The sequence below is a fragment of the Lingula anatina genome, chromosome 8 (genome assembly GCF_051362555.1).
Source record: "Lingula anatina isolate TDL-2025a chromosome 8, LinAna3.0, whole genome shotgun sequence".
NCBI lineage: Eukaryota > Metazoa > Brachiopoda > Lingulata > Lingulida > Lingulidae > Lingula > Lingula anatina.
The window spans coordinates 16215109-16241642 of NC_141774.1; the positions used below are offsets into that span (position 1 = coordinate 16215109).

Genomic DNA, 26534 nt, shown 5'->3' on the forward strand with positions numbered 1-26534 from the left:
GTTGAGCCCATTAGACCCAAAGAGAGTTCAGTGCATTGGAAGGCATTTGAAAAAGTTTTAATCTGCCGCATAGGTTATCGTAATTTGTTAATAAAAACTTTTCAGAAAAAAACAAAACGTCTGGTACTTTGAGGATATTTGAAATCATATTAAAATTAAGATTAACTTTTTAAAAACTCACTTAAAAGTCAGTGTTTAGGTAGTCAGTGCCTAAGGCATGAATGTCTTGGCATATCTAACAGCTCTAAATTTTGGCAAAGTACATCTTTCGGCACAGAGTATATGGCATGTTGTACTTGTCTCAGGCAGTAGATGGGGTACTTTGTGTTCCCTGTTATTCATATTGTGGGGTGATTATTTCAACAGGTCATCTCTTCTGATACCAAGTGTTGACACTGTCTCGGGGTTAGATGGGAAATAAATACAAACACCTTTACAAATCTTGTTAACTAACGATGGCTCAAGGATGACCAACATTCATATTGTCAAAACGATCAGTTTTATTTGCATTATTCAACAACACAAGAGTCAGGTCTGAAAATGTAAAGAATTGTCTCATTTCAAGACAACAACTGGACAAGAAAGACCACGCCTTTCCCATTTCTGACCTACCCTGAAAATTCCATCGAAATTCACCCATAACTTTTTGAGTTATGTTGATGACAAACAGACAAACAATCAAACAAACAGGGTGAAAACATAACCTCCTTGGCAGAGGTAATAAATGCAACGAAATGTAAAGTAGAAATGGAATGATAAAGGAGGAATAATAAGAAACCAAAAGTTGAATACCAAACGATTCATAAGAAGGCAAAACAGAAATAAACTCACGCCTGTCTGAAAATGTAAAGAATTGTCTCATTCCAAGACAACAAACTGGACAAGAAAGTCCCCGTCTTTTCTATGGCGCGACTTGCGAACGACTGATCTCTTTCCCTCGCGCGAAAGAGACTTAGGACAAGGAAAAACACACACAAAATAATACGAAAATACACGAACGAAGATGAACGAATACGAACGCAAGGAGAACACAATGAGAGCCCAAGGAGGGTGCAACTAAAGCTAATCGCCTATCACAATATTTTATGCTGATCTTTTCTGGTAGCGGAAATTTTAAATCGAATATTCAGTAAACGAACGGAGCTTTAACTCATCACATTCTGAAGTGTTGTCTATTGCATGCCCCTTTCTTATTACTAGTTTTATTACTAGAATTAGATCATTACTAACATCAGTGTCACGGTATAACAGGCACGGCCCTCATGTGCACTTATTAATAATTCCTTGCCAAAAAAAATATAACTGTAACAATGGGATGTAGCAAATTAATTATCTACTGCTTAGATAACTCGTCAATTGCAAACACAATAGCTGAACTTCCAATCATAAGACAAACATAACTGTCAAACAGAAACAATAGAATTAGATTATCACTATCATCAGTACCATGACATAACAGGTATGCCCCAACTGTGTACTTATTTGAAAAAACCCTTGCCTAAAAGATATAAATGTAACAATGAGATATACACACATGTAAATCAGATAAAAATATTCTCCCATTTACTATCCTCTACTAGGGTCATATAGAGATTTTTAACTACATATACTCACAGATATTTCTGTAGCTAATTCCGTGCTTACTTCTGTACTGTCCAGAGAGAATTTTTGCACAGAAAGGAGGTCATCGCTCAGCTGAATTCTGGTAGTGTTGTGGACGTGAGGCAAGATCAAGGGAGAGAACCAATATACTGCTGAGATAACTCGTCAATTGCAAACACCTCAAGTACAAGTTTTTCGATATTTTATCTTTTCAGGGCAATGGTGTTTATTTGAAAGATTGTACACACACATGCGCGCAGAGTGAAAATCTCCAATTCATCAAAATATATTACCCAAATTTAAATCATGTCATATTTAATTCCACCACTCTATTTTTCGCAATGTCTGTTGTTCTAGTTATCTGTAAAAAATACTTCCACAAGAGTTCTGAACTTCATATCTTTTTCATGTCTTAATTTTAAAAATTGACATCTAGCCTTGTTTTAATTTTGTTAATGATTTTCTATACAGTGAATTATTTACCTAACATAGGCAGAAGTTAAAAATCAATCTTCATATACTGCTGATATAGAAAACTTCCCTGGGCCCAATTAATGTGCACAGTTACTAGTGTTTATACAGGGGTAAAATAATACCTTGTAGCAGATATAATCTGAATTAGCAATGGTGTTGGTAATGGGCCTAAGATACTTGTTGACTTTTTTTTTATGGATATTTTTATCAGTTCATCAGAAATTGATGAGGATGTGACATTTTTTTCCAGATCTTCGAGTTAAGCATAGGCGTCACTGATTTAAGATGTGGAAGGGTAGGAAGCTTATTTTAAGACGGAGGAGGGGGTAGCTTTTAGAATATTGTCACCCTTCGCCCAAAACTACTTTTTTACTCCCTTACATACATTCTTTTCGGTAAGAGATAAATATTCATTGTTAAGTGTGTTATTTTACTGATGGCGTTACTGATGGCGTTATTATGGGGACTTTGGGGTAAAAAACTGAACTAATCGATTTCTTAAATTACTCTTTTAACTGAGCACCTACGATCACCGTTTTAACGCCAACTCAATGACACCATTTAGTTCTCCAAAACGATGCCAGCGATTTTCTCTAAAGTCTTCAATCAGATTTTATCTTCGATAAAGCAAAATTGTGACTTTGTTTAATGAAAATCTGTAAGTAGGAGCTCATAACTCCATACCAAAAACATTTATTACCCCCGTCACACTAGAGGCCGAATGAGCAAGAATGCTGTCGGAAAGACAATTCTTTGTGCGTTCCTGGATATTCGAAGAGCATTATAAAAATCCCGAGTGCATTCCAAATTTTTACCCGTTCTTGTGGCTGACCCGAATGTTTTGCTAATGTTAAAAACATTCGAAGTGCATTCCAAGTGGAAAATTATCGAATGGCATTTGAATAGTATTCTAACTGAACTATGGCTGTATTCTCAATATTCTCAAGGCATTTCGACAGCATTCGAAACATTCTGATCACATTCGAGGAAGAACCGAAATGACAAGACACTTCAAACCCTGCTAGAATGAGCCAAAATGCAACTCGAATGCATCTCGATCCTATTTCAGCCAGCAATGGAACTACACTCGTATGGCATTCGAAGTGTATTCTAAAAATTCTGATTGCATTCTGACAGCATTATTGATATTCCTAGTTTCCCAACTACATTCGAGCTGCATTTGAGAGCTAATACAGTCGAAATGTGCAGGAATCATTCCAGGCGGATTCAAGCGGATTCTGAGTATTCCAACGGCATTCTTACAAAAAAATTAGGTCAATTTGAATTTTTTCCCCGAATGTAGTACGAATTTTTAAATTTAGTCTTACGGCTGGTTCTGCTTGATTTCTGCTGATTCCGAATAAGTGTGCCGGGGGCTTAAACCAAAATGACGGCACGGGATTGTATCCTATACATTTCTTGTCAATTCTGCCAATTTTCGTGATAAAATCCTGTTCAGGGGTGAAGATACGCCTCATACCCATACTTAAATATATATTATTACATGTTTAATGCTGCTAGTAATTAAACTATGGCGTGGCAATTTCATGTGTCAAAAATTAACCTTGGCTCTATAAATTAATTATTTATGATAATATTCATAATGAAAGACCTTTTTTGGGTTTGTGGAATTTTTTCGTGAAAAAAAATTCAGGCGTCGATGACATATTTAAGGTTCTTACTGGCTATAATTCTTATTAAAAATACCGTGTGTACACGAGTGGGATCTGATGTAATATCCACTAGACACAAATCGCGTCAACAAATAGGCGGTATCAAAGGCAAAAAATAACATAATATTAGACACATGGAGCTGCAGATGTTGTGCAGAGACTAACATTTCATGCTTAATCCAATGGACATGATCAGGGAACTGTTACTATATGTGACAATGCTCGTAGCATTGTAGTCGTCACATGACACTTTTGATGATTACTGTTTCTATAGCTTACGGATTCATCCTCTGTAATTTTTTGTATTTGAAGTTTATAAAGTAATAGCCGCATTTAACTCTGCCCGGCAAAATAAAAATACATTGAATTTATGGGACGCTACTTGTAGAAATCTGCAAAACAAATATTTTAGACATGCTTTTATCAGACACTTAAATTCATAAAATAATCCCCTGGTCTCAATACATGCTACAATTATTTAATATTCTAATATACACATCATAAATCTCCCATGATTATACTATAATATAATAACATATACCCGTCTCCGTGACGGGCAAGGGGTTAATTTTAATAAGTGTCTTTCATTTGCTGTACATGTAACTTTTCACTCAACAGAGTGTAACACATTTAAAATATCTCTGCATAGAAGAGCTCATACAATGATTGTCGAAGTTTTGATGCCGAAGATTAAAATACTTTTTAATTAGTTTTCCATCAATAAGCCTTTTAGAAACAAAGCGGAATGTATTAAGCAGTTGAAAAGACATCTGTCTGTATGGGACATATGGTACAAAAATGATACTCTACGCATGCCGCGTAAAGGAAATAAGGAAAAGGAAGCTACGGCTGCTACCAGTATAATAAAATAGATAATAAATTCACGATAAAACCACAAAATTACTCGTAACCGGTAAGTCATTTCAGCTTTATAATAAAAATACATTCCTCAGGCAAACAAACCCTTAGAAAAGTCGGCTTAGGAATTGATTGAAAATTGGTTCATGAAATGATTGACATCAGTCTTTGTGAACGAAGTGTTCTGTTCGATGGAAAGCAGTGTGTCTCACAATGTCAGGGTTCGTCATCACAACCTTGTGTTCAGTCATTCACAAGTTTGATTTATTCGTTAGCGGAGTGGATGACAGCGTGGAGGACATCGATTGCGGCGAATTCAAAGCGATGCAAAATTTCGTACAGCAGCTGGTGGGCTGACTTGTATGCTGCACCATATCCAGCTAACGTGACAAGCAACCCAACTAGAGGCCTTGCAGGACCTGGCGTGTGGAATGCAGTCACGGCACCCATTGCTGACATAATACTAAGCTCTTTAATCGGTATTCCGATTTTTTTGGTTGTCAATAAAATAAGGCTTTCCAGTTCTACGCCTGTTCTTTGCGAAAGACGCGTCAAGGATTCCTCGTCTAGACCCAGCGCCTTTATATATGTATTCATTACGCTATTGAAATAGTCTGTAACTCTTTTGGGCAGAACCTTATTTATTGGAGATGGGACAAACCCTTGCACTGCCAAAAAGATAGCATTTGACCAAACACGACTTCGAAAAATATCACACTTCTTTTTGATCAAATCTTCGGAGACATTGCTGAAGGACAAAGTAAGCACTTCGCGTTTTTTACGGGGAAGTCCATGCAGTATAGCGTGTTCCAGTTTCTGATAATCCCACATCTTTTTGGCTACATGGCAGAGGCGTGCAGATATAAGATAAACATCGTCCTCTGGATAGACACCTTGTTCTTCAAGCGACTTTTTAGTTTCATTACGGATTTTCTCCAGTAACTGCTCGGCATCATGTGTCCGTGGGTGATCTTCTTTGTCACTTTTTATAGCGGCATCAATGTGTGTCCTGACAATGACATATTTCTTATGCCGAAGCTGAGCTCTTTTAGCAAGCCATACATCCTTTTCAAAATTACGGTTGCCGACAATGATAATGAAAAAGTCGTATGAATCAAAATTGACCTTTTCTTCGTAATTTTCTTGGTTGAATTGTGTTGTGCCAATTCCAGGTAAGTCCCACAGGGAAATGTTTTTATTCTTTGGATGGCGGTACTCCTTGGGGACCCTGGTTGCCTCAGACTCAACTACTGAGACAAGCGCTGCACCATCAGCTTCAGCAGTAAGACCTCGGAATGAGTTGATGAATGTTGATTTTCCAGTACCTGACCTTCCAGTTACAGCAATTTTCACAGTTTCGTTTTCGGCTCCTCTTACCTTGTTTGACATAAAGTCTGCGATATTTTCGAGACCATTTTGTCTCACATAAGCTTCAATTTCTTCGAGTTCCTCTGGTTCAATGAACTGATATCGGGGTCTCTCCTGCTGGTTTTCTGCCATTGTTAGAAAAAATCTGTAAGGATGAATGTATAATTGGATCAAACCACAAAAGCACGCGTTTTGTATTTTAAAGGCAAAGTTTTTTGTTATTCAAAATAAAATAGAATTACAGCAATCAAAATAGAAGCTATTACAACAACAAGGACCTAAACTGTCAATCAGTTGAAGATGTTACAAGATTGGACATCTATAAAATCACACTCCAATGCCTCGAAAAGTAAAAATAGACATGCACTTGTAAGTGCTTTAGTGTCGACATGGCACTCAAACTCATCATGGTTAAACCTAAAGCTTCATATTAAATGAAAAAGTTGTATTGACGTCACTGCTCATTGATGATAACAGTGTTATTTGTTTATTGCTTAAATTTCATTTTACCTATGAAATGCGTTGGAATGATCAGCTAAAACATATTTCCCTTTTAAAAAGGGGCCGGGTAACTTTGCCATTAGCAAAATATGAGTTGAATTTGTCTTCGAAAAGGATAAGAACATATGTGCCAAAAAAAAAAAAAAAAATATATATATATATATATATATATATATATATATATATATATATATATATATATATATATATATATACTACCGTAAAAGATATAAAAGATTCAGCAATGTGGGTGCCAATACATTTCAACTTAGGAATAAAAAAACGATCTAGAAAGCGCGTATAGAGCCTTTTGAATAAATTAAATTGAAATCCGTGGTCTTCGAAAACACGTAAAATAAATAAACGCAACATAATTTATCTATGTTTACAATACAAACCTTACTTAAAATATTTGTTCGAGATTGATGGGCCTCCTCCACCACACATGTATATGTTCAATTAAATTCATGAAAATACGGTTTGAAAGAAACTTACGTGACTTTATGTCAGCTCCGATAAAAATGGATCACGAGGAAAACGCCCCTCTTTTATTGCGGATTAGCGGTGACGTTATCGGGACCTACAGAGGTTTCCAAATTATTGAAACAATATACATGGATAAGAATAACTCGGCTTCTGTACTCTTGGTCTGCGTCGAGACATCTCTGTAGCTTGTAGACTTGACACTTGTGAGATAAAAAGACGCATTAACTCTGTAGCGAGACTTAAAGATAGAGTAACCAAATTGATTATCCATGATGGATGAGACTTATCACAGTGGACTTTGTTCCGAAATATTTACTTGCCCAGAATACACGCAGATATACAGAAGAATGATTATTTTTATATGACTAACTATTTTTAAAAACATGCAATACACTGTAATTTAAACATTTCTTCTTCAATAAATGAATATTATAAAATCATCATCATTATTGTCATTTGTCTTTGCCTTATTTACCTGTTTATATCATTATTTTATCTCTTTTTTATGTTAGAATGGGAAAAGGCAAGGCCTTGTCGGATTAAGCAGATTCGATGCAAAAAAAAGCTGACCAAGGTAGGTCTATATCAAAAAATACAACAAACCACGTGTGTTTCGTTTTTCATATGCTGAATGTAAAGATTTCCTTTAAAAACCTGTACTGTCCATTATGGCTTCGCCTGATCTTTATCGTTATGCACGACGACAAAACATCCAATACAAATTTAATGATGAAGTTTACTTTTGCGGTGTTAGGGGTGTTAGGAAACAGAATAAGGATTTAGACATATAGATCTATCGGCACATTATCGGTAATTGCTTATATTGCAGTCCAATCAGCAGATTGCACGACGCAGTTTATATCTAAAAATCACTGCTATCGTCTTAATGAAAATAAATAAATACTTTGGAAGAAAAGAAAGATTTCGGGAAACTGTGGTGTTTGTTTAACGTCTGTGCGTAAAACGGCCTTATCAATTTTCTGTAATCATCCAGTTTTAAAAAAGAATACTTAAATTGTCAGTGGGCTGTGCCCTGTTATTTTTCCGAACCTACGGTATATTTTTACATAGATAGTAGATAGTAAGCATGATCTTAATGAAAATCGACAGGGTTCATTCCAAATCTATTAGTACAGTGTAGTCTACAAAATATTTTTCAAAAAATAATTTTTAAATTGTGGCCTCATCGTAAAACAACGAAGAGACCAATATACTGGGAATTTTTTCTTAAATAATAAGCATATACAGAAATAGATTTCCCTTTGTGCTACACGTTTACGGTGAGTTTGTATTTAAACGATCTAAGGTAGGAAAGTAACGGGTAATAAAAAGCTTTTTTCCTTCTCATGTTCTATATTTTTAACACGGCTTGGGCGTCTACGTTAAGAATAATAAATAACACATGGTTACCTCCGCCAAGGAGGTTATGTTTTCACCCCTGGCTTTCTGTCTGTTTGTCATCAACATAACTATTACAGTTATGGACCGATTTTAATGAAATTTTCAGGGTAGGTCAGAAATGGGTCAACTTAGAAGTGATTAGTTTTTGGTGGTGATCCGGATCAATAATCAATAATCAATCAATAATAATCAAAAATTGCCGCCTTGGGGGAGGTAGGCGCTCTCGGAGTGTTTTTCTAGTTTCAAATATTTCTGGTTTAAATGAAACGATTCATGATTTCCACATACCATTTATTAATATTTTAATATTTAAAAATATCGATCATGAATGTAATTTAAAACATTTTAAGCAAAATATTAAATTATACACTGCATTCCGATAATTACACACAATAATTACAGACACACGACATTATTTGCCTTTGTTATTCAGACGACGAGCAACTTTTTCAGTTTTGAAGTGCTTTTTAATGTGTATTGTTTGAGTCTTCCATTTTTTATACAAACGCTAAAATATTAGTTATCTTCTTCCCCAAAGAGAGGGAAAAACATTGTTTTAGACATTGAAAAAAGGTAAATAATCTGCCAGTTCTTAATATACTAAACAGGAGACAAACAAAACATCGTTTACCTGACAGTCAATATAGAAATTCACTAAATATGAAAAAAAGAACAAAAATTAAATTGATTGATTGTAATCTGAATTTCAAACTAAACGATTAACAACATTCATTTAACGATGACAAGAAAAGAAGTATAATTAATAATATAAATGTAATATATTATGTATAATTAATGCACTTACTATCATGGCTAAAAATAATATTATTTATGTACATTATTCCTTTAAAATAGGAATTTCGTCTTTCGATGATGTCTGAAACGTCATTTAAACATTTTTTACATTTCGCCTTCAATAATGTTCAAACTCCGGCGAAGTATGAAATCTGTCATATGACAAGACAGATATGCAGACATTGCACACCCCAAGACGGTGACATGGACAGAGTACGGGCTCTCCATGAAGTACAGGTGTAACTTTAAGAACTCGCCAAGAAGCCTGCCAACTCCTGCAACTTGAAATTTCCATGAACTCGTGGGACCCAAACATCTCCTAGAAAGTTCCGTTTGTTTGAGGACATTTGTATAACTTTCTATCTGCCGTATAATTACGAAAAGCTCAACGACGAGGGGAAGAAATGGAACAGGAACCGCGGCTACTATCCCTGATAGAAAAACAGTTCGCCAGACAATATTGCGCAGGGATTGGATTTTGACTCTGATGGCAGAAGGATAAGGCACAGGTATGGCCACTGCACCTGTCTCTTTTTTTATACGAGGCAGAAGCTGAAGCATGTCCGAGTTCAACTTGGGAAAGTCCCATTTGTCTTTGTCCTGCAACCGCGTAGATATCAAATAGACTTGAGTACGGGTCGCTTTAATACCAGCATTTTGAATTTGTGTCTCGCAGTCATTTCGGACGAGATCTAAGCATGATTTCTCGGCTGATGTTTTGTCACCACCTTTTTTCATGGATGCTATGTCCTGGTCAATATGAGTTCGAATGTAAAAGAAACGCTTTCGTCTCCGGTTGACCTGTTTTACGAGCCACGCGTCTTCTTCATAGAACCGTCCTCGTCCAAATATCAAGTAGAAATCGTAAGTGTTAAAGTAAACAGTTTCCAAATAATTATTTTTACCAAATTCACCAGTTCCAATTCCCGGCAAATCCCAGAAAATGAGGCCTGGCTGCTCTGGATGTTTATATATGCCAGTGGTACGTTGCGATCCACAGGCATCTACGGGCGCCGCGCCAGGGTCGTCAGCTCTCAGTCCAAGAATTGTGTTGAGGAACTGAGATTTCCCTGAACCCGATATCCCACATAAGGCTGCTTTGACTTGAGTGTTCGACCACTGGTTAGAATCTTCCATCTTGGATCTGTTCATGTTCTTTTTGTAAAGCCTTAATAGCCGTTTTATCGACAAAGTCAGAGTTTAGAAGAGAAAGAAATATACTCCTCCACCAACTTAATCTGTATGATAAATAGCTCGACTTTTATTTGCTTAGGCCCAAGCCACACATTATAGCATACGCTAGGTGCAGCATGGCTGACAGAGCAAACACATAATCACGTGATGTGGTTGTTTGACAATGGGCGTGGCTAATCAAGAACACCAGGGTGCTGCACAATGTAATATACCATCAACTTCTTTTGGAACTAAGCAAATCACATTGTGTTATTGTGTTATTGTGGTTTAATGATAGATTATTATAACTTGACATAGTTATTTATTTTATTTATTGAATTTTCACATAGCCTTTGGAATAATAATAATAATGCACATCCCTGATGATGGGTAAATTATTCACCAAAGTTTTAGCTTCCTAACTCTAATGGTCTAGGGCAGATGGCAGAAATTACAATGTCATAAGAATTTAGAATTAATCACCCCCCCCCCCCCCCCCCCACGAGACAACCCAATCCCCTGTGGCACTAAAATTCCAAAGTGCCCATGCACATCCCTGATGATGGGTAAACTATTTAACAAAGTTTCAGCTTCCTAACTCTGATGGTCTTGGAGGAGATAGCAGAAATTACAATGCCATACGAATTTAGAATCATTCCCCCACCCTGGGACAGCCAAATCCCCTGTGGCACTAAAATTCCAAAACACCCATGCACATCCCTGATGATAGGTCTACCAATTCCAAAAGTTTCAGTTTCCTATCTGTAATGGTCTAAGAGGAGATAGTGAAAATTACAATGTTATAAGAATTTAGAATCATCCCCCACCCCAGGGGGTGTTGTTGTTGTTTGATGCAGAGCATATGGAATAGTTGTATTTGTCCCAGTCAGTAGATGGGGTATTTTGTGGTTCCTGTTATAGTCACATCGTGGAGTAATGTTTTCCATATTGAAGTCATCAACTGTATTATCAGACTCCAGGCCCCTGAATATTCCCATCTTTTACACCTTCTGATAGCAAGTGTTGACACGGTCTCGAGCTTAGATAGGAAATAAATACAAACGCCTTAGCAAGTCTCGTTAACTACCGTTAGCTCAAGGATGACCTACCTTCATATTTTATGCTGATCTTTTCTGCATTCCTGAAAAATTTTAGTGGTAGACTTAGAGACAGTAGTATACAACTTTGGCATAGTAGGATATCACAAGAAAATCTCAAATTGAGAAGGTATAAAACTTTCAAACTTCATTTTGAGAAAGAAAAATACCTTGATATAATACAAGATATAGAAAAACGTCAAACCCTAACCAAATTCAGAATCAGTGAACACTACAAGCAGCCACAATTTGCACATAGAAACAGGTCGCCACGTCAAGGGTAAACCAACACCAGTCGAAGACAGAAAATGCCAAATCTGCCACTCTGGAGTTATAGAGGATGAAGAGCACTTCTTAATTACCTGCCCTCTGTATATCAGTCATTCTTTGCTAGTTGTGCACTGCGGGGGGACCATAACAAGAATGTAATTTAAATTTAGATAGCCGACCAAATTCTCCTGACATCGTTGTGTATGTTTCAATAACAAATCAAAGAAGCTGCATGAGCAAGGAGGATGTTGTTATAAAAGCAAAAAAAGAGAAAAAGCAGAAAATATATCGAAATTACCCTCAAAATGGCGTCCTTTTTTGTGGAATTTGGACCCTACCTCTATTTAGGAACAGTTTGTTTAGGGTTTGAATGAATTATTGAAGCAGGGAATACACCTACTGCAAGAAGATATAATAAACAGAATGTGCAAATGGTTATTTAAATAAAAATTTATTTGAAGTCACTGAAAAATGATCACAAAATTAGCTTAACTTACGATACATGCGGTGTCCCACCCCGATGAAAATTTCATCTAATCCTATCTTTCCGTATTAAAACTGTTCAATCGTCCAAAGTAGTATGTCGGTTAGTTTGTGTCACGAAATCCATGATAATATCAGTTTTCTTAAGAATTTCACATTAATTGCTCAGCAAGGTCGATTTTTCTTCACCGCGTCCCAATGTAACGTTCGCAACGCTGAAACTTCAGAGATCGATTCTTATCAGACGACTTTAAAATGCCGCGTGAAAATTATACATCGATAGCGATCTTCTTCCATACTCACTAACTGATGACGTCTTACACACGAATGGCTTCTTTTGCACACTAAAAAACCCAGCTCAAACTGGCGGGTGGCCCATTCTGATAACATGTCACGCAATGACGCTGTCGAGATAGGATGCAGGGCACAGGTGTAATTCCCTCGATTTAACCGTCACAGGATTGTTAATTGGGATCTTCTTTGTATGAAGGTGAGAAATAATGAGTTTCGTTTCATTTTTCTTCAATTGTTTCAACATATTTGTGTACCGATTGATTTTTACCATTCTATAAGTAGGGTGACTTCGTTTGAACTTTCGTTTTGCGTCTGTGTCACATGGGGGACTAAAGGTCATAGTTTAGTTTTAGTTTTATTATGAATTCAGTTTTTCAAGGCCTCTGGCCCATAGTACATAATAATAATAATAATAATAATAATAATAATAATAATAATAATAATAATAGTTAAGTCCATGAGAAGTATTAAGGATTGTTAATTTTGTCAGTGACTCAAAATTTCTTTTCTTAATAAAAAAGCATTAAATATATAAGCAGCTAAATTTGATATTAAATTTGTTTTTTGTAGCCATTAATCTTAAAAAACTTTCTTTAGTAGGGTTATTCACTTGCAGATATTTTTCTCTTAATTCTGTATATGCTACACATGTCATTAAAAAATGGTATTTTTTTTTTTAAACAACGTTTATTCAAAAGAATGAAGTGGAGGCAAGGCGCTGGAAGCATTATATGCTCTCCACAAAATTAAATTAAATAAGTAAATAAATAAATAAAACAAATGGATAGGTATATACATATATACAACAGGGTAAATGTAAAACTTCATATATATATCAGGAGCACAAGTTAAGTACAGAAAGAAAGAAGAGGAAAAGAGATAATACCTATTAAGTGATAACAAAGTTTACGAGAAGAAAATTTGCAACAGTGTCGAAGATAATTTCATTTTGGGTGGGTGATAAGGATTTATGACCGTAGAGAAATAACGACAGCTTTTCTTTTTGTGTTTTGAAAGAGGTCTTGCTTGCATGTAGAGTTTCATTTATTTTTTGGTAAAGGGGAGGGTACTTTGAATTGAGTAAAGGGCATCTGAAGAAAAAGTGAAGAGGGGTTTCAAGGGCACCACAGGTGCAGTGTGGTGTATCAATAGTAGTCCAGTTATGCCTAAACAATTCTGCTCTAAATAAACAACCGACCCTCGCTCTGTTAAGAATTTTTTCATGATTTCTGTTCAAGTTTAGTGTTGTTGTTGAAAGCGACCCAGCAGTGAGGTGTTTTTTTATCGAGTTCTTGAAAGATGAGATTGAAGGTAAAGATTTAGTGGAGGAGGAGAGTTGATCCCATGAAGACATCAGAAAATAGTTAACCGAGGTACGGGGGTATTTAGGAGGAAGTTTAAAGTCTCTTTTGTTATTTTCTCGGGTTATGATTGGAAAAGGGTTTCTGAATGGGCGGAATATATCAGAAACATAGGAGGGGACCAAATTCGCCATGACTGAAAACATAATTTTTTGAGCATGCATTTTTCTTCTATCAAATAGAGAAATCCAATTTAGTTGTTCAAATATTTTGGAGGTACAAGAGCTAGGTAAGGCTCCCAGTACTATTTTGCCGGCTTGGTATTGAAGAGACGATAGTTTCGATAATTTCTTCTGGAGTGAGTTATGATAGAAGATGTCACAGTAATCAAATTGTGATTGGATAAAGGCATTATATATAACATTTAAATGTTTGGACCTAACTTTGCAGTATAGAGGTTTTAGTGCATTTACGGCCCGTTGAACCTTTTCGCAAACATAATCAGTATGATCATTAAAATTTAGTTTTGAATCAAGTACTAGTCCCAGGTGTTTGTGGCTCTTTGTCCTAGGTATCATGGTATTGTTTATATACAATTCAGGGTATGTACTATTATAATTTTCTTTGCCGAATATAATTTCGCGGCACTTTGCCGGTTTAAAATTGAGTTTCCATTTATTGGACCAATTTTCAATGGTACGTAGGTCACCTTGTAATATAGCATGTGAATCAACATCTCCCCGACGCGAGGGCATAAAGAGGGAAGTATCATCCGCATAGATGAAACAATCAGTAGAGAGTCCGTCAGGGAGGTCATTTATATATATGAGAAAAAGTAATGGGCCAAGTATGCTACCTTGGGGTACACTTGTATTTATGTAACCTCCCTTAGATAAATTAGACGATTTCCCACCAACACGTACTTTAACTCTTCTATTAGTCAAGTACGATGACAATAGTGCATGAAGTTTGCCGGTTAGACCGTAAGACTTGAGTTTAAGGAGAAGGAGTGAATGGGGAACTCTGTCGAAAGCAGCCTCTATATCGAGAAAGACTCCTCTGGTGTCATAACCATTAATAGAATTACTCGTAATTAAATTATGAATCGCCAAGAGCTGGTGCTCTGTGCTATGACCCTTCAAAAAGCCGGATTGTTTAGGGTATAGGAGTTTGTTGTTCAGAATAAAGTTAATCACTCTATTATATATTATTCGCTCTAAAATCTTAGATATAATACTAAGTAAAGAAATTGGTCTATAGTTTAAAATAGATTTTTTATCATCTTTTTTAAAGATTGGGCAAATTTCGGCAATTTTCCAGATGTTGGGGAAGGTATTAGACTGTATAATTGCGTTGAACAGAATATTTAGGGGCTTCACCACGGAGTTTTTGGTAAGTTTTATCATCTTGACGGTAATCAGGTCAGGGCCGTTAGCTTTAGATGGGTCTAAATCATCAATTATCGATTTAATTTCACTAATAGTGGATTGTATCTGAGATAGGGAAGCATCAGTTCTTACAGGAAAGAGAATTTCGCCAACATTTGCTACAGAGTCCGAGTGGTACATTGATGAGAAATAGGACAGAAATTCATCAGCCTTTTCTTGATCAGTAGAAGCGACAGATCCATTTCTCGGGTTATTGAGAATAGGAATAGAAGACGATCGCTGTTTCCCAAGAATATTTTTCATTACGGTCCAGTATGATTTACTATCATCACCTTTATTGTCGAGGCTCTCTATTTTAGAATTAAGGAATGATTCTTTTGTTTTAATTATTAATTCTTTAACTTTTATCGCCTGATTTTTGTAATTATTTTCATTCCTTTCTGAAGGTTTAATCCTCATTTTTTTATATAGTTTCTTTTTCTTATTTAACTCATGCTTGATTTGGTCATTAAACCATGGCTTGTCATTTGACCTGATCAGCCTCCTTTTATGGGGTATATGGCGTTTGTAAAAAGAGAGTAAAGAATCAGTAAAAACTTCAGTTTTTTCGTTCATATCATAATTATTTTTTAAAAATAGTTTCCCAGTCATATTCGCTTATGTCTTTGTTTAAAGCCACCAAATTAGCCTGATCGTACTTCCATATTGTTCTATATACAGGATCGTGTTTGGGTTGAGTAATACAAAGTTCAGTAACGAGGGTACTATGATCCGTTTGGCCAATGGGCGGGTCAACGAAGGCACTGTTAATTAAGTCGGGTCTGTTTGTCAGAGTCAAATCGATACAAGAAGCGGATTTTCCTTGTATCCTGGTAGGCTCGTGGATCAGTTGATCGAAGCCTTTTTCTAGAAACAAACTGCTCAAAAGCTTACCCGTGAGGTCTTCCTTACCTTTTCTGAACCAACTAAGAGAGTGAGCATTAAAGTCTCCATTAATAAAAATACCGTTTGAATTTAGTTGGCATGCTTTTTCGAGACTCATTTTACATAAGTTCACAAACTTGTCTCTTTCGGTTGATGTTTGACTAGGCGACCTATAGAAGATGCCATATAAAAACCGCTTAAACTGTAACTGAAATTCAATCCAAATGCAGTTGAGATCGTCACTCTTTAACTCAGGACATTCTTTGTAAACTATTTTCGAGCTGACATAGATTAATAAGCCTTGGCCAATGTTGTAGTAGATGGGAGAATGGTAACCCTCGATGTTGTAGACAGTGTTTAACTGATAAGAAGATAACTTTCCCACCTCACATAAGCCGATGATTGACGCTTTTAGGAGTTTGGCTCGGATCATTAAGGCCTCAAATCTTGCACCATTTTCCGCACTGATGCTTCTGATGTTTGAAAACAAAAAATTGACTTCCTCAACCCGATTTTGCAGACGTTTATGTGGGCCTGGATTTGGGTGGATATCACCTGAAATTAAGAGCAATAGACATAAATTAATTTTATAGGGCAGACCAGGAGTTATTGGTAAGATAAACAGAGAGGATGGAAAAAAGGTACCGATAAGAAAAGACATACTTTTGGCCAATCTATTGTTTAGCACATTATTTCGGTTGTATATATTGAGATAATTTGTACTGTTATTAAAAGTAGCAGACACTAAAATTGTTTCCACTTTCCAAGACTGAGAGTCACCGGGGCTTGGGTAGACTTCCCCTGAAATTAAGAGCAGTAGAAGTATAATAGTCACCAGAGGTAACCAGCAGCAAGTTACGGGTGTTGGAGATAAAGAAGATAATGGAAAAAAATGGTATTCGTCTTCTACATCATAAATATTATGTTTTTTACAGATTAAACAGTCTATTGCATCTTTCTATACCTCTCCATCTACCGCTCTCAATATTTAGTAGGTGATTTGCGCATCTGAATCTTGCTAGTGAGGTTCTATGTTTTACATTTTTAACACTTAATAAGTAACACTCCAGTGTTAACGTGCTCTTAAATAATGAATAAGTATCCAGTTTGCTACTCTTACATATGTCACTGTGCCATATTTGGCCAGCATTATCTACTAATCTTTCTCTGAAAACTTTAATAAATAAAACAGAATTTCCCACACCCTGAGCCTCCCAGACATATCCAAATCCATATCTATATAACAACATTTTAACATCTGTGGCCCAAGTGTGCCTTCCACTTGAATCTAATTTAAATAGCATATCATATACATGAGCAGGATAGCGATCTTCATTCATATGTACAAGCTTTAACCAATATTTAATAATATTTACCATATAATTGGTATACAATGGATATCTTCCGCATTCGCCTAGTACAGCTTCCGTCACAGTATTTGAACTAACACCTAATAAATATCTACAAAATTTTGCTTTGAAGATTTCAGTACTTTCTACTGGTTTATAACCCCATATCTCAGCACCATAGAAAAGAATGGGTGTTATCATTCTATCAAAAAGAAAGAAAGCTTCCTTAAAGGAAATACATGCTTGTTTTTTCAAATATAACTTAACAACAAATAATGTTTTATTGGCTTGGTTGATTTGATGTTGGATAGTTTTACCCCAACCGAGGAAGGCACCAAAATATGTTCCTAAGTATTTATATGCAGGTACTGCTTCTAATTTTTTGCCCTTGAAAAACCACCTTTCATTTTTCTTTATTTTACCACCTCTCCTAAATACTACTATTTTTGTCTTTTGGACATTTACTAGCATACCATACTGACTGCAATATTTTTCTAATTGATGAATTTGTTTCTGTAACCCCCCAACAGTGTATGAAATGCATACAATGTCATCAGCATAGAGCAAAGACATGAGATTTGGAAACACCTCATTTATGTAAATACACTGACATCCAGCTTTGTTCAAACTATGATAAAATTCATTTATGAATAATGTAAATAGAAAAGGACTTAGTATCACGGCGGGATTGGGGATCAGATCCACCGCGACATAGGTCCAAGAATAAATCAACACAACTTAGTATGTACTTCAGGTTTATTCCTGGTCAAGAGCTGGGACCTCCAGTCAGCTTGTTCAGCTGTCTGGTGTAGCCAAGTCCAGTCTTCCTTCTCAGAGAATACATACATGTTATATAGCCTATCTGAACAATGCACAATGAACAATGAACTTAATTACAGGTAGGACGATGACTTAAGTTTAAATTATAATTAAAGAGTGTGGTCGGAGACGTCTGGCTATGCTAACAGAGAGACCACTGTCTGACCATTTCCTTTGAAGCCAAATGACACATCCGACCCATTAATTTTACAATAATTCAGTTGTGATAGATCTCCCTTGGTTGGCAAAATTTGTGCCTCAAATTTTAAAATTAAATAATATTTAAACCATATATCTTATTCTGTATAATGTACTCAAACATAATTTGTAGAACTTAGTCTGAACTTAATGCAACAAAAATCACATATGCAAATGTTACACTTTACTCACTACATGTACATGTGCTGCATTACATGTTTCTCTTACAACATGAAATTAAAATGTGTCTGTCTCCCTATAGGATCAGTTGCAGGCAGCAACATTGTAACCTTGCAGACTTAAACCTCTTTCTGCATTACCCCTTCTATCGGTATACTACATGTGCCCTTACATTCGCCTGTCAACAAACACTACTTCAGCACCAACATATTTACTTATCCTTTCAAAAAAATATGTCACTCTAAAACATGTTGTAGATAACAGCAGTTGTATTCATGGAACAGTGTAAGTTTACATTTTCATGATATTATTACATTAGTTCTTGGACTAATCAATCTAAAACAAGTTAAAGTTACACAGATACAAAACATACCAAAATTTTAGTGCAAAGGTTGAGCATAAACAAACAATATGATTATAAATACAAATACGAGTAAGAAGTTATTACAATGATTAGCTAAGTATGTCCTTGCTCTCACCCATGTGGCTCTGAAGGTAGAGAAAAGGAGATATAAAGGCTTGACCAGTATCTCAACCAGAACCAACTAGGAAGTATACTGGTACAAAAGAAAAGATTTAAGAAAAGAGAGACCACACCAGGTAAAGACAAGATCTTACCAGTTTCTCATTTTAAATAAGCCAAGGTTTAATAATTATTATAAAGATGTCTACTGCCTTTTCCTCTTTGATAAAAGTTTCTGTGATTTCCTTGCTGTTTGTGTCCCAATTCTTTGTTCAGTTTTTACTCTTTAATTTTACAATAATTCAGTTGTGATATTAGCATGCATCCTTGTCGAGTGCCCATGTTACATTTAAAATACTCAGTAAGGCCTAAATTTGTTAGAACACATGATTGCAGTTGGGAATACATAGAGCGTAAAACTGTGACGACATGTCCATTCACACGGTTTTTTGCAAGTACATACCATAATAATACTAAAGGTCATACTGTATTGAACATGGTGACGCGGTGATACCGTATTCATGTTCTCTTGTTCTCGAAAACTCAATCATCGAAATTGAATTACTTTTTTTTAGTTTTGTCTTAAATTAAGCTGCCACACTGTATTCCGTGCGTTTAAAATTTAACCGTCTGTAAAAATAGCAATAATGCATTACTAGCAACACTTACGTTACGCAATGAAGCACCGAAAATGGGTGAAGAAAATGTGTCTCAGTAATGCGTGTTTGCCACTCATAATGCACTGTACTTTCTTTGAATAAGCAATAAACTATTTGTGATCTTAGGTTATCCATTGTTCGTTATCAGAGTTAACAGATTCTTTGTGTGATTTTTTTTTTCAGAATCCCAAGAGTGGATGCCTTAGTGAGCACAGAACAGATATCACCATTGGTCCACATATGTCAGGAAGAATGTTATAATTATGAACTTTGTGTTACACTGAACTTCATTTTGTTAAATTTTGTATTTAACTGAACTTTATTGTGTTAAAATAATAATAAAAAAATAATAATTCAGATAAAAAACTACAATCTGGAACATTCTTTAGATCAACTTTGTTCAGTGTGTGTGTCCCATGTGACAGAGTTACAGTAAATAAAATATGTGCATTATTCCTCTGTGTTTGTCAATTCCATTTTAAAAGCATGTGAAAGTGGTGTGCCCCTCATGATTGAAGTGTGTATGGATAATAGCAAAAATATTGTTATTATTTACATGATTATAAAAAGTTTTTGTACCCGCGTCAATAACGTTACCGTGACCCACATATTCACCATTTTTATTAATTATGAAATGTGGATTAAATTCTTCAAACCCAGTTTTGAAGCATTGAGACAACACCCCCTTATGATTTAAACTAAAACTGAAAACATTCCATTAGACTTTCATTAGTTTGTGCAAAATATATTACCCAGGGTAACGCGTCTTGGATTTGGTGGGTATAGCTGTTCAACTCTCCTGTATGCCCTAAAAAGGGCAGCTGCTGTTTCCCTTTTTAAGAAATGATGGTGATGGTGATGTGATGGTGTAGCTATCACATCGCAAAATTACAGCTTCCCAGAGAAAGTTTGAAATTTTGGGTCAAATTCAACATTTTGTAACCACTAGCAAAGAATGACAGATATAGAACACAGAAAAGAACTCTTTAAAATAATACAAAGCAGCCACACATGCTTTGCACATTTAAACAACAAAGAAAACAACATAAATTCCACTACATAGTGAACAATCCAAACGAAACAGTGATAATTTCCTTGGCCAAATTCCTTACCCTTGCTTTTAAAAAAAGACACTGTGCTACATCTTCCACTTCATGATGTCTATCAATAATTACTATAAATACGAAGATTTAGTTCACATAGTAGAAACATTGGTGCATTTCTACATAAGTAATTTTGGTGCTATTTATTTATGTATTTTACTATCATCATTATTATTGCTGCTATTACCTTATCTATGTACACTTTCACCAGCTCAGACTGGTGCAGAAAGTATGAATAAAGCATGTATTTCCCTGGGTTACCTAAAATATTCAAAGAGCACTAAAAAAAATCCGAGTGCATTTCAAATAGTTTTACCCATTCTTGTGGTCGGCCCGAATGTTAAAAACTTTCGAAGAAAATTATTGAATGGCATTTGAATAGTATTCTAACTATACTATGACTGCATTTTAAATATTTTCGCGGCATTCTGGCAACATTCGAAACATTCTGATCACATTCGAGGAACCGAGAAACTAATCCGGAACCAGCAAAAATCAAACAGAACCAGCCGGAATAAATTAATTAAAAAATTCGAGGAACCGAGGAACTAATCCGGAACCAGCAAAAATCAAACAGAACCAGCCGGAATAAATTAATTTAAAAATCCGTGCCATAATCGGGAGGGAATATTGCAAATGTTGTTAGAATGCAGTCAGAATATTCCAAATGAAATTCAAATGCAAATTCGAGTGTGGTTTGACTGCTGGCCGAATACAGGCTGAAGTATGTAGGAAGGTGCCTCGGATGATATACGAAGCGAACTCAAATGCAGTCAAAATGCTCCCGGTATGGCTGCCAATGATGGTTTGAATTATAAATAATTCAAATAGAATGCAGCTGAAATGCCCAAAATATTTAAAATTACTTTCTAACATGTTTAGAATGCAACACGATGCCCAGAGTGTATGAATAACGCCACTGAAATGGTAACTGCTCAGAATGTTTCGAACGCTGTCGGAATGCCGTGAAAATATTTAGAATGCAGTCAGACTCATAGTGCAGTTAGAATACTGTTAAAATGCCATTCGATAATTTTCCACTTGGAATGCACTTCGAAAGTTTTTGACATGAGCAAAACATTCGAGCCGGCCACAAAAATGGGTAAAAATATTTGGAATGCACTCGGAATTTTTAGAATGCTCTTCGAATATCCTGGAATGAACAAGGAATTGTATTTCCGACAGCATTCTTTATCATTCCACCTCTAGAGTGACGGAAGTATAAAATCCCGCCAGAATGTTTCGAATGTGCCTCGGATGAGCTGAAATATTAATTTTGCCAGCAATCGAACTACACTAGTACGCCATTCAAAGTATATTCTAAATATTCTTACTGCCTTCTGACAGCATTATTGATATTCCTAGTTTTCCAACTACATTCGAACTGCATTTGAGAGCTAATACAGCCGAAAGTGTACTTATCATTCCAGGCGAATTCAAGCGCATTCCAACGGTACTCTTACAAGAATTAAGGTCAATTGACCCATTAGAGCCTGCGTCATCAAAACAAACGGCAGCCATACTGGAGGGAGACCGGAATCGTCTGCTGCGCATGAACAAGCCATGTCTGTAGTTCAGTTTTCGTTTTCTGTATTTTCTTTGATATTTAACAGAGCAAAATGATGAATTACTGCAGGTTATTTGATCGAGAGAAGATAACTAACTTTACAAGCGTTCACAGACTGCCTGCAGTGGTAACAATCCATGGTGAAGGAACTAAAACCATAAACGGAGGAGAGACGGCGAGGTGGCTTTGAATCAAGACTCTTCGGAAAAGTAAAGGATAAAACTAATTTATTTTATAGCAAAGAATGAAGAGCCAACCAAAGACCTAGGTGTGTACGTTTGGGGCGCACGTACACTGCCGATATATATAAAGTAGTGCCCAAAAAGTTTGGGTCGAGAGTGTGTTAATTTGTTAAAACGTGTGGAAATACCCAGGCAGGGTTTCGACTTTTATAATGAAGGCTCACCTATTGCCTTGGGTGTAATTTGTTATCAGTTACGGTGCTCTCTAGATTTTATCGGCTGTCACCTACCTCTTTAATACCTGGTTAGCATTATTGCCAATTAGTGTCAAGGCTATATTGGTACTGTACACAGCTGAGCTGGGCCAATTAAATCAATTACCTGTAATTGGTGTAGTGATAAGAGTAATTTTATTTTGCAAGTAAATTCTACCTCAGGTGTAATTGACATATAACCTCACGAAATGAATTTGCACTTTCCTCTGTAAAAATATTAAAATTCTGCTCCTTTCAACTGTAATGTTGTAAGTTACAATATGAATAAAAATCACTATTGTTATCTTTCTATTAATTTACATTTAGGAAATTGATCAGGCATTTCCCACCAAGCCACACTGATTGGGTGCAAGTAAATTATAAAAAAAAAAATAATAATAAATAAAAAAATAAAATAAAAAACGGAAGCTTTTGATGTCAGGTACAAAAGGCAGCCAGATGACACACAAGGTAGAAGCAGCAAAAAATATTCCTGGATCTTTGTGACCAGCTGAGGAGACAGGATCTGAACATCAGGAGAGTGAAATCCAGTGTATGACAGGAGTTATTTAATTGAAGCGACACTCAGACCTCAGCATTTCATGTTCACTTTTATTCATACAAAATGTGCACTTTTCCTATATGTTTAAGCAAATGGTTGCAGAAATGAAAATCAATTCATGAAGTGAATTATTGTTATTTTACATTGGACATCATAAATACATAAGTGTGAAAAATGCCTTGCTTCTGTGAATGACTGAATAATAATAAAATCCTAACAATGTTGCATATATGAATGGTTGCATTCGTGGTGAATATTGAACTCTCTCAAACAACAGTCTTGTTACATGTACTTTCTAATGAACCAGTATGAAGTACAAGAATGCTGAAATAATTTCTGACAGCTTCACGATGTAGAGATAAGTCATAACTGACAGCAATATTTCATGTCTTAAGACAATCCTGCATACATTCTTCCTTGAGTCCACAAGGGTTTATCCTGATGATCAGCTCAAATTTCTCCTTATATATATATCTATCCTTTATGAAAAAAGATGCTTCTATGTAAGGTTAAACTTATGATTACGCATTAAACTCTCTCAAACTATAACTGTTATTACCCAATGAACAAGAAAAATGAAGTACAAGATAACTGAACTATCTTCTGACGATGTTGGATAAGTAGCATTTGGTAGGATTTCACGTTTTTAGACTGTCTTAAGTTCATATTGGTCGATCCCGCTAATCAGCTGAATCTTCAGCTTGTAAATATCCTTTTCCCTTTGGTGTACCTGATCGCGATATGAAGTTTATTTTATTTTATTTGGTTCACCTATATTACCGCTACTATTCCCCGTCGTTCATTCCCTCCAGCATGGCCGCGGGACTAGTGTTACGGAGCAAATGTGACGTCACTGTAATGGGTTAATTTGAACTCTTTTCCCGAATGTGGTGCGAATTTTTAAAATTCTTCATTCAGCCTCATTCTTCTTGATTCCTGCTGATTCCGATTAGGTGTGACGGGGGCATAAACGGCAGGGTCTTGAAAACATCACGCTCTGCAGATATGAACTCTGGAGATATGAAAAAGAATTAGGCCTAATAGAAACGCTCTAGATGTAACATGCCTTCCAGTTCTGCTGATCTGTGTGTGTGTGTGTGTGTGCCAATTGATACTTGATGTAATGGAGCAATGGTAGCAATTGTTTTAAACAAACAAATGTGATATAAAGGATAATTGTTTACCTTTAGATTTCTGAAAATAAATTCTGTTCATGGTATGGTTTAGAACTATGATTCACCTGTTCAAAATTCTAATTTTAAGAGGGGACCAGAAATCGAAGAGGGGGTCAAGACCCCCTGAACCCCTTCTAAATCCGCCACTGCTGTTGATTTTATCTATTAAACCTGATTTTTAGTCCAAATAGGTACAGCCCCCCCCCCCCCCCCCCCTTAAACTCACCTGAGACTTATTGTATCTGAAAGCACCTTTACGCAAGAGTCCCCTGTGATACAGAGCCTGGTTTTCATTCCTCTACACAGAGTTTGACCCACTTACGTCAAGCTAACCCTAACCTATATAAATCTTATGGATGGAGGACTATCTGTTATATGGAAACTTGGTTTCAGTCACAGGTTTCAATTGACATTTTATATACAATATGTACTGTATATATTTATTGACAAATTATTTATGAAAACTATAATATCATAAAGATTAGGGTCCTCTAACACCTAGAACACTGTATCTCACATGTATGTAATTATGTAATAGCAGTCTGTTTAAGAAATCAAAACCAAAAATATCCTCAAATGTTTCACAATGAACAGAATTTATTTTCAGAAATCTAAAGTTAAATATTCATCCTTTATATCACATTTGTTTGTTTTAAACAGTTGCTACCATTGGACCATTACATTAAGTATAAATGTAAGAAAACTGTATTCAAATGACTGGTCAAGAATACAATACAATAAAATAAAATAAATTTTAAAAGTAAACTAAAATAAGTCTGGAGTTTAAAAAACATAAGAGCTAATCTAACTTACAATGTACATTTTAACCCCCCCCCCCCCTCCCTCAAGAAAAAAAAGAAAAAACATCACTCAAAAGTCCCAAAAAGTCTACATTGTGATACAACACTGTTTGCATACAAAAACAACATGGAAAAACATTCTTTCTCTGCAGAGTTAAGTGATAAGAATGACTATTAACAAATAGAATATTTTCTCTATTTTTAATATAATTGACAATCTTAATAATAAAAATGCCACCTTAACACTTTCATCTTCAGGTAAAACTTCCTAAGTCCAAACCCAATACAATTATATCCCAACCAAACCATTCATGTATCTGTATACATGATATAGTATTTAAATGCTCAGTGATGGTTTCATTAAAATATTCTACGCATAGGACTTGGTGATGCTCAGATGCTCCTGATATTGTGGTGTCACTAACATTGTGATGTCACAAATGCTGTGATGTCACCTATTTAGCATCACTTCAGTAGGCTGGATGGGTGTCTCTTTTCTTTGGAACTGAAATAAAAGGATTAAAAGAATATCTTTAAGTTATCAACTGTATTAAAATATCAAACTGTGGGCCCCTGAATACTCCCATCTTTTACATCTAGTGACATAATTAAACCTCAACCCATATTTTCTTACAAAAAAAATAATAAATAAATAAATAAATAATACTATACATCTTCCAATAGAAATCCAACTCTTTAAAGCCCAAGACACTATAAAACAATTCAGAAATTTTGTATTTAGAATAAGAGCTGGAATAGACACTTAACACTTATCAAGAAAATAAACAATAGAAAAAATTATAAATAAATAAATAAAATTGACACCACTGAAGTGGAAAAGAGAGGGAATATTGCAAAGGGCTACTACCGTTCTTCCTGGGCCGTGACCAGCCGGCCGTGGTGCTGGCGTCCGAGTCCTCTGGGAGCTGCCATACATGACCTCTCTGGTCACCAGGGTCTGCTGTGGGGGGACGGTAGGTGTCCTCCTAAAACAGGAGTTGTAGAATTATAACTTGACAGTTAAACATTACCCCAGGGATAGGCAAGTCTGTATTTTTTTTTTTTTATAAATTATTGCAAACTGTGTAGAAGTGCTGATATCAGATTAGTTTGAAGGTCTTCCCATCCCTCTTCT

At 35.7% G+C, this 26534-nt stretch overlaps 3 protein-coding genes and 1 long non-coding RNA gene across 5 annotated transcripts in view; 1 reads left to right on the forward strand and 3 right to left on the reverse strand.

The window, feature by feature from the left end:
• Positions 1-4871: 4871 nt before the first annotated feature.
• Positions 4872-6107, reverse strand: LOC147760471 (interferon-inducible GTPase 1-like). Its single transcript, XM_087018785.1, has one exon. The coding sequence runs from the start codon at positions 6105-6107 to the stop codon at positions 4872-4874; it is 1236 nt and encodes a 411-aa protein (XP_086874911.1).
• Positions 6108-9263: 3156 nt separating this feature from the next.
• LOC106152654 (interferon-inducible GTPase 1-like) lies at positions 9264-10295 on the reverse strand. Its single transcript, XM_013526328.2, has one exon. It carries the CDS (start codon positions 10293-10295, stop codon positions 9264-9266), a length of 1032 nt encoding a protein of 343 aa, XP_013381782.2.
• Positions 10296-22293: 11998 nt separating this feature from the next.
• Positions 22294-23649, forward strand: LOC147760472 (uncharacterized). The gene is made up of 2 exons (XR_015335667.1): positions 22294-22635; positions 23190-23649. It is a non-coding gene; the product is annotated as an uncharacterized LOC147760472 (long non-coding RNA).
• Positions 23650-25438: 1789 nt separating this feature from the next.
• Positions 25439-26534, reverse strand: part of LOC106170203 (uncharacterized protein C8orf34 homolog) — a 36294-nt gene continuing 35198 nt past the window's right edge. For both annotated transcript variants that reach the window (XM_087019002.1, XM_087019001.1), the window contains 2 exons: positions 26268-26385; positions 25439-25904 (listed from right to left, as the gene is read on the reverse strand). In XM_087019002.1, the coding sequence (XP_086875128.1) occupies positions 25870-25904; positions 26268-26385 (153 nt within the window). In that variant the 3' untranslated portion in view covers positions 25439-25869. The remainder of the gene's footprint in view (positions 25905-26267; positions 26386-26534) is intronic.

Bases quoted from the DNA above. Each gene is read 5' to 3' on its own strand.
- LOC106152654 (XM_013526328.2), bottom strand. From the start codon at position 10,295: ATGGAAGATTCTAACCAGTGGTCGAACACTCAAGTCAAAGCAGCCTTA.
- LOC147760471 (XM_087018785.1), bottom strand. From the start codon at position 6,107: ATGGCAGAAAACCAGCAGGAGAGACCCCGATATCAGTTCATTGAACCA.